General features: G+C 33.9%; 1 protein-coding gene across 1 annotated transcript; it reads right to left on the reverse strand.

Annotated features, from left to right (window-relative positions):
• Positions 1-2,972: 2,972 nt before the first annotated feature.
• zgc:101016 lies at positions 2,973-9,563 on the reverse strand. The gene is given in 4 exon segments (NM_001004001.2): positions 2,973-4,363; positions 5,659-5,772; positions 5,885-5,991; positions 9,109-9,563. Coding segments are annotated over 4 exon segments (492 nt in total). The 5' UTR covers positions 9,211-9,563; the 3' UTR covers positions 2,973-4,194.
• Between the last annotated feature and the right edge of the window lie 9 nt (positions 9,564-9,572).

Consider the following 9,572-nt stretch of genomic DNA (forward strand, 5'->3'; position numbering starts at 1 on the left):
GACTGCCTAAACTGCAGTTCTGCACAAAACGTTTGGCCAGAGAAGAAACTAAGCCAGGCTTCTCTCGAGTTTTTTTCCTTCACTTTCGTCAATTTTGTTCCTCCCCACTGGCTTGCTTGGTTTGACTTGAGGTGCTGCGCATGGATGGATTCGCTCTTCAGTGTTTTGGACTTTCAGCTGTGAAAAATCACAGTGGACTAAACTTCAACTCTGAAAACTGGTCTAACAGTTTCAATTACTAGAACTTCTGTTAAGCTGATTTGACGCAATCTACATTGTAAAAGTGCTATAGAAATAAAGATGAACTGAATATAATGAAGACTGATGACTTACATAGTTTGTTTTAATTCTTACAGGCTTCCAACAATGTTCTGTTTAACAGAAACAAAAAAAGTAGAATAAAAACTCTTTGAATAACTAAAAAGTAAGTAAATTATGGCGGAATTATCATTTTTGGGAGAACTATCCATTTAAAATAATCTACAAATTAGGTTACATCTTTAGTAATGCATATTGGTTATCAAAAATTCAGTTATTATATTCTTATAAGGAAGGAATTTGTTTTTAAAGAAAGTGTGTTTTTATGGAAGCTGATCATTACGTAATTTTCCAATGATTTTCATGGCATAAAAGCAAAAATCTATAATTTTGACTTATGCAATACATTTTTGGCTTTTCCCTAAAAATATAATTGTTCAACAAAATACTTCGTAGTCCAGTGACACCTTTTTCTTATATTAACCAAAGATAACTGTTCTGCCCTCACTTTACTCAAAAATGACAAAATACATAGAAATCTGGCTTACAAGAAAAGCCCATATTCTAGTTGTGCAACATTTTGGAACACATGACAGGAATCACACAGTATTAGGACATCACAGTCTCACCTGACAAGTCAGAGAACAGTCATCACACTCTTACACTACATATATTAGAGACGACAAGGCATTGATACAGAATAAAATCATGTGTATGGCCCATCATTAAATAAAAATAAACACAAACCTGTACACATATAGTGCTGATATATTGAAACAACTTTCAATACATCAATTTAAAGCATATGACTTTTCTTTTGGATTGTGTTAGCCAAACAATAGAAATGAAGTCACTATTAAACACAATTATTTTGAGATCTATGATACAGCCATCAGACATGTGATGCTGGTCTCCCCTCTTGCTTCATAGCTGTGGTTAAACTCCATTACATGAACCCAGGGATAAAGGTTGTTGCAGTTCCTCAAACATTTCACCAAAAAGTCTATATTTGTTTGTTTTACCAACACTTGCATTATTAACTTCTCCAGATTTGTGTGTCACAGGTGGCTCAGATGCTGCACAAAGACTCAAACAGGCTGTTCTTGTTAAGTTCCTTAAACATCACGAGAGATTCCCCTGAAAATCTTTAAATAGTTGACTGTGATAGCATGATCTTGCCGATCACATGGTCACATTGGTGATTCAAGCCTTAAACGGCCATTCCTTCATTCAGAAATATTATTCTGCAGACATGTTTTTGTCACAATTTATATTACTGTGCATGTCTTTATCTACTACTGTATGTACTTTCATCAAAAAAGATGAACTTAGCTACAATATGCTTATTGTACTGGAGTTGTACAGGAATATGGTTAAAGTTCGAAATAGGTTTGTGGTTAGAGTGGTTATGGGATAGGGGCAAGATCAAAAGTGCATTTACAGTAAATCAATACAACTGTAATTACATAAAAGTCGGGAACATTTTGCAAAATGCAAGAATCTGTAAATTCATGATCTCTTCGACTTTAATTTACAAAAGCACAAAGAAAAGGTTTCCAGTGTTTTTATTGACAAAATAAATTGACTTCTTTAAACTTAAATCAAGTTTATTGTTGATGGCTGCAGCACACTCCAAAAAAAAGAATGAGAGGTGTTTAACATCATTAATATTTTGGGAATTGAGTATAATAACCGGTAAAGCAGGGACGTCACAGTGGGTAGCACAATCTCCTCACAGTAAGAAGATCGCTGGTTTGAGCCTCGGCTGCAGTTGGCATTTCTGTGTGGAGTTTGCATGTTTTCCCTGTGTTTGCGTGGTTTTCCTCCGGGTGCTCCGGTTTCCTCCACAAGTCCTAAGACATGTGGTATAGGTGAATTGGGTAAGCTTAATTGACCGTAGTGCATGTGTGTGAATGAGTGTGTATGGGTGTCTTCCAGTGATAGGTTGCAGCTGGAGGGGCATCTGCTGCGTAAAACATATGCTGGATACGTTAGCGGTTCATTCCACTGTGGCGACCCCAGATGAATTAAGGGAGTAAGTTGTAAAGAAAATGAATGAATGAACTGGTAAAGCAATTTTTTATCCAAAATCTGAATTGAAATATGATGTCAGCTACTAAACAGTTGTCATTGTCTGATTTTCATTTTCAAGAGAAGACAGAGTTGGACTACAGGTACATTCCCTCCGTTTACAAAAACATGCAGTTACATTTAGAATTTAACATCTTGTAATAAACATAGACTTCCCCTGAAATACATCTTGATGGCAATAAATGTACTATCCCAATATAAGGCTCCATGTCAATGATAAAATTCCACACATTAGAGTTATCCACGCCGTTTGGTCTGCTGCAGCTTTACACCATGGTGGATGTTTGCTTTTTTACGTGTCGCTCATGAATGTCTGGATGGTCCTTTAAAAATGAGATCTTGAAATTGGTCGAAATTTAAAAATTGCAAGTGTGGAGTCTTCTTACACCAGCATACATTTGCACTGTGTTTTTGATTAACTGAGATGAGCTCTGGCCCAGAGAAACAGAGGAATCACTGCACAGCATAGAACTGATCAATTGCTTTTTCTTTGAGCAACTTGCATTTCTTATTGCGGCAGCATTATTTTTGCAAAGTCCATTTGAGACCATGTGGGTATATTTCAGTTTGTTAGTTATGTATAGGTTATAAGTAGGTTATAGTTAAAGGTTAAAGTCCAATGTTGGGTTTATATTTAAGATTGTTTATTTATGTAGCACCATGGTCCTGCGAGACAACATTTTATTCCACTGTACGTCCACATATGTAGCAGAATGACAATAAAGCTCGACTTGATTTGATTTACTACAGCAGCTTGACTTTTTCTTACATAGTGCAACCTGAGTGCTTAAAAGTTGTGCAGATTAAGCTGTGGTTTCTTACCTTTCACATACTTTAAGATTTCTTTGAATTACCTGAATATTTTCAGGTGAAAGAAATAAAATCTTTGCGATTTCACTTTTGATTGTGCTGCAGTTATCAGAATATATTTGTTGTTTTCATTTTCTTAATCCAAAAACACTAGAATCATTTCTTTGTATTTTTGAAAATTAAATGAATATAAAGAATGAAACAATTCTTGATTGTGTTGCATTTTTACAAAATGGCCAAACCTTTTGGAAGCTGGAGTTGGAAATACATGCATTTACACAGTATGTGTACTGTATTAGTAATATAAATGTTTCTATGTTGTATATTTAATATTTAGTGTCCACTTATATTACCATGCTAGAGTTTCCAACATGAACATAGTGTTCACAAATATCCTTAAGACAAAACAAGATATTCTGAAAAATGTTGGACCAGCAGCCACTGTCTACCATAATAGTATGGTTGGCTATGGATGTTGATGATGGCTGCTGATTTTTGTTGTGTTCAACAGGAAAGAAACTCATAGCACCTGAATGTGTAAATGCTGGGGAATTGTAAATGGTGAGGAAATTTCCACAGAAAAAAAATAATTTTCTTATCAGTTTTAAAGCTATTTAAGCAGTATGGCACATTGTTTACTTATTTAACTTTTTAATAAAAATGCCTATTTCATTAGTATTTTCTATTTACTTAAGTTTTTTTTTACTTGCATAAAACAATCTGTAGACCAAATGCGTTTCATTTGAATTAGAGACATTTTTCATTTTAACAGCTTCTCAATATGAATCAATCATTAATACAACAAATAACCTGAATGTCATCTTTAAAAAATCTACTTAAAATGTTTCTGCCTTATGTTTCTGTGCCAATTCCTGCAGGATCCTTCCTTGCAGGTGGTTCGGAAAGAAGCAAACAGTCCAGAAAGACAACAGGAACACACCTGCTGGAGTCCTTCAGCAGGAAGAAATGAGTCCAAACTCCAGTCTAAGATTTCCTCGGAGCTCTGGTCTTGAGTTTAGATATTTGATGGTAATGTTAATTTCCTTCAGCTCCTGAATCACCATCACAGTCATCATCGCTGATACCCATGCCATCAAAATCCTCCTCATCATCATACTCATCTTCATCATCTCTTTTGGACCTCTTTCCTTTATTTGGCTTGCTGGTGTCCTCTACCTCTTCTTCTTTATCCTTCTGGTCAAGCCTATAAAAACAAAGAACTGTCATGTAGGTATCAAAACACTACAATTAGCCCCCCATCCCCCCATTACTGTAAAAAGTTCAATGTATATGTTAATGTAAGAAAAAGGTAATACCTATAAATATATAAACCTATGAATACCTATGTTTGATAATTGCCACATTTCGTGTATGTCCACAAGATGGCACATGTGCTGCACTGATCAGTGATTCTTTCCATCGGATGTAATATTTAAACAGATTTAATGGAAGTGTCAATGTTTTGAAAATAAAAAAATTAATTGTCACATCATAGATTAAAAAATGCTCGTCAGCCAGCATAAAAATAAAACAACATTTACTTAATTTTACTTAATTTACTTAAAAGAAATATTAAAAGATAAGTTTAAACTGAAATAAATGTTTGATAATTACACTGTTGTTACACTAAAGATAATTTAGAGGGTGCATTCATTAAATCAATTCAAATTGCAATTCAAATACCTGCCTTGAAATGCATATACAAATGTTTTAATCAATATACAATAATGTTGAAGTCAAAGCAATTAATTTTACTACTTGTCGATAAGAATGCACATGTATGAGTAACAGAGTAGTGAGTAACCTGAAACCTAATTAAGGACATGTTCCAGTAAAAAAAAAAATTCTCAATTTTTGGTATGGCACATGTTCTGCAATGATAATATTGATCTCATATTAATTTTTTATGATAAATACATAAATTAGTTCTGGGGGCAAGGTTTAATTTTTCTCAAAGTTGTAACTATTTAGACATTGTTTCAAATACATTTGTGAGTATTAAATGTCAAACCATATGATACAATCAGCATTACAGATTAATGTAAAAATGAAGCAGCAAACTTATACTTAGTTGTACTTAAACTACAATAAAGTAATATATTGTCATAGAAGGAAACAATTAAAAACTTTCTAATTTACAAGAGAGTTCACGTCAAAATAAAAAAAAATCCTCTTAATCAACAGATCTTTACTTCTTTTGTGTTCAACAGAAGAAATTCATAAAGGTTTAAAAGAAGATATTTTGAAGAAAGCTGAAAATCTGTAACTTTTGATCTTCATAGCATTTGTTTATTCTACTATGGAAGTCATTACTTACAGGTTTCCAGCATTCTTAAAAATATCTTTTTTTTTTGTTTAACAGCAGAAAAAAATCTCAAAGCTTTAGAACCACTTGGGTGTGCTATTCCTTTAAAGCTGTAAATGTATACACAGATCACAAAATAGTGCAAAACACCATGATCAATCTAATGTTTCATGAAGATGCTTCAATCGACTTACGGAATGACAATTTCTTCTTTGTTCCCACATTTGGCACAAAGCTCTAACTTTAATGCACACGGTTTACACATGATATGATAGGCGTCCTTCACTGTTTTCTGAAGACATTTTACGCTAGAAAAGAAAGAAACATGACTTCAGAATAGGTTAATGCAGTGACCTTTATTGTGGAGGAGTTTATTTGCTTAACGTCTGTTGCTATGCAGTAAATCCACCTTCATCTCACCATTTGCGTGGCTGTGTAAGAGGTTTGTATTTGTTGTACTTGACTTTCCACTCTAGTACATCTTTGCAGTGCTGGCAGAGACCATCATGAACCTTGGAATTGGCTTTCTGAACTCACCGTGTGGAAAAAAAAAATAGATGAAATCACACAAATAAAACATCTGATCCTGGACCACAAAACCAGTCTTATGTTGTTTATTTTTGGCAATATCAAATAGCTAAAAAATTATTTTTTCTCCTTAAATATCATTAGGAAGTTAAATGGAAAGTTCACCCAAACATGAAAATTGACACACCATTTTCTCTTCCTCAAGTAATTACATGCCCTTATTCAGTGTGCAATTATACATCAACGATTGGGTGAGGGGGGTTAACTTTTTCAGTAATGTTTGTGTAATACTGTACATGCTTCAGTGAATCTTCAGTAAATAGATTGATTTAAATTACATATAATTTATTAATAAAATATATTTCAGTTTTCAGTGTTTTGTTGGATAGGCCATTTAGTGTATTCTGAACTGATTAGCTGTTTTTGGCTTACTTTAGGTCAATTATACAAACTACGCACCTAGTTTGACTATACTTTAAGGCTTTATGCAGAAACAAACCCTTATTTTATGATAAATCAGTCTTGTGGAATCTTACAGGGCTCTAAATCTGCCGGTTTCAGGCAGTTGAATTACTTTTTTTCTTGCACAGACTGAACACAAACGCGATTATGCATTTACAATGGTATGAACTGTTATGGGGGTGGTCAAATTGACAGCTATTATTTTAATTATGAACATTATTATTTTTTAACATTATTATTTAAAATACAGATTAGAGTGAACATTTTCTCAGATTCAAAGGGACCCCCCTCCCCTATACATCTTGTTTTGATATCCTTTGGGGGGGAATCAAACCTTAAATAGTGGGATCAATCCCCCCAAGCCCCCTGCATTTTAATCATCAAATTAAACAGAATTTACTCACACTTTACTTTTAAACCTTTATTAGTTTCTTTTGTTGAACACAAAATGAGATATCTTGAAGAAAGCTGAAAATCTGTAACCACTGACTTCCAAAGTAGGAGAAACAAAGACTATGGAAGTCAGAAGTTACAGGTTTGCAGCTTTCTTCAAACCATCTTTTGCGTTTAACATAAGAAAGGTTTGTAACAAGTAAACTGACAATAAGGTGACAATATTATTTTAGGTGAACTGACCCTTTAAGTAAAGATTATCTTCCATAAAGACATTTTCTAAGTTACAGTAAGCTTATCAAAACAAAAATTGATTAGTATCGTGCATTGCTATGAACTTGGACTAGCTTTAATTTCTCAATATTTAGATTTTATTGAACCTCAGACACATTTTAAAATGGGACATTCTATCAGAAACACGTTTTCACTTATAAAAAACCTAACAGGTCCTGATTTAAGCTAAAAAGAAAATCATACAAAATATGCAAAAAAATTATACAATTTAATAATAGAACTCATCCTTCATCACTGTCAACTACTTCTCAGTCAAATGATGTCTTAAACGTGTAATGCACTCATTTTATGTTAAATTTAATGCAATTGTTACAGGACCGACAGAAACATGGGGACAATTGTACATTTATTTGTATTATATATTTGTAGTATTTACTTGTAGAATTTATTTATCATTTCAAGGTGTCAAGGTGGTGCAGTGGGTAGCACGATCACCTCGCAGCAAGAAGGTCGCTGGTTCAAGCCCCTGCTGGGTCAGTTGGCATTTCTGTAGTTTGCATGTTCTTCCCTTGTTTCCTCCTGGTGCTCCGGTTTCCTCCACAGTCGTAAGACATGTGGTATATGTGAATTGGATAAAACTAAATTGGCTGTAGTGTATGTGTGTCAGAGAGTGTGTATAGGTGTTTCCCAGTGATGGGTTTCAGCTGGAAGGGCAACAGCTACGTGAACACATGCTGGATAAGTGGTTCATTCTGCTGTGGCAACCCCAGATTAATAAAGAGACTAAGCCAAAAAGAATATTAATAAATGAATGATTTATTATTTCATTTTTTTAATCAATTGATGTGAATGAAAACAACTTAAACTTGCTATTTCTGAAGTTTTTTCTAAATAACAGCTTTTAGCATAAGAAAACTATTAAAGCTGTAGGACCAATTAGGTTCAGAACAAGGACAATGGCAAAGTTTGTACAGTGTAAAGGCCAAGGGTCACTTTTAAAGAACAAAAATCTAAGAAACAAATGAATGACGCATTTCTTAAAGAACAACTCACAGAAATCAACCATCAGTCCATTTAAGACATTTTTGGGATGAAATACTTTTTATTTACTGTATTTACGTTTTTATTTCAGGAATAGATAATGTACGATTCTGGTAGAATGTCCCAAATAGGTGCATCCCGAGTAAATACTAAACTTTTTTATATCTTTTGTTTATTAGAGTAGATTAGAGGGGATTTGTTGTGAATATTAGTAAGACTGTTTTGTTTGGTTCCTTTCTTTAGCACCAACCATCGGCAGTCTTTCTAATATGTTACTGTTTATTGTATTCGATTTTGTATATATTGCAAATATCTCACTCACTGATTCACCCTCACTTTTTGTAAATGAATCATCATCATTTTGTTCACTAATTCTTGTTTTCCATCCTTACTTTGTAAAACAATTTACTTTTGAGTTCAGCCAAAAACCAATACCTCAGTTTAATGTGCACCCCATTCCCCTGGACAAAAATGGGTTTTAACAGACCCTAATAAAAACTAAACATACAAGGATAATGTGTTTATTCAACTTTTGCATTGTGTATAAATGACATTTTACTAAAACTGATGATTTTGTGACTGGGTTTGTGGTGCAGAGTCACATATGCTTGACATACCTTTATCAGCACAACAGCTTAAAGGATTGAGGTGAAGTTGGTTAAATATTCGCACATTTGGACTCTTAATAACAATATATTTAAATAACAGTATTATTTAAACATTTTAAATAGTAAAATCATATGAGCAGCCAACTATTATCAAAGTACAACATTGTCCACAGTCAATTAAATAGTGCTAATGTTGTTTTTAAGTCATAATTGCATGCGGTTTCAAAGCAAATATTCAAAGTAACGTTAGCATGGTAAATAATATAGGGACTGTTAATATGAATGAATGTGCGAATATAAAAGCACCTTTGCCTCATTCTTAAAGGAAACAAACTGACTGGTTCCACTATGTCTATGTTTTTGTTAGCACGAGCTTACCTTGACTTGTGCGGTTGCACCATACTTGTCATTTTTGTAGGCAGTGACATTCTGGTGTTTCTGTCCTCGCGATCTGGAAACGTTTCCTTTTTGAGAGCTCATCTCGAAGCTAAAGTGCCTCCAAGATATTAAAACGCCTAAAAAAGAAACCGCGTGGCGTCCCACGTTAACGGGCTATTATTGACGCAATGCGAAAACAGCGGAAGTAAATAGCAATTGGTTAAAGCCTGTCAACTTCACGCAGAAGATTAATGTACTAACTTTACAAAACATCACAAACGGTACACATGTAGAGCTCTTTTGGTTGAATCCCGGTAATTAAACTACTACAGCAATATCTAGAGATATACTTAAACAATGATATAAACTCATTAATCAACATGTTATTGTGGTTTCGTGCTCAGGGAGGACGCGTGTGATTGGTCGAGCATATCTAACACTTAATCTGATTGGCCGTTAGGGCG

Source organism: Danio rerio, chromosome 5, assembly GCF_049306965.1.
Source record: "Danio rerio strain Tuebingen ecotype United States chromosome 5, GRCz12tu, whole genome shotgun sequence".
Taxonomy (NCBI): Eukaryota; Metazoa; Chordata; class Actinopteri; order Cypriniformes; family Danionidae; genus Danio; species Danio rerio.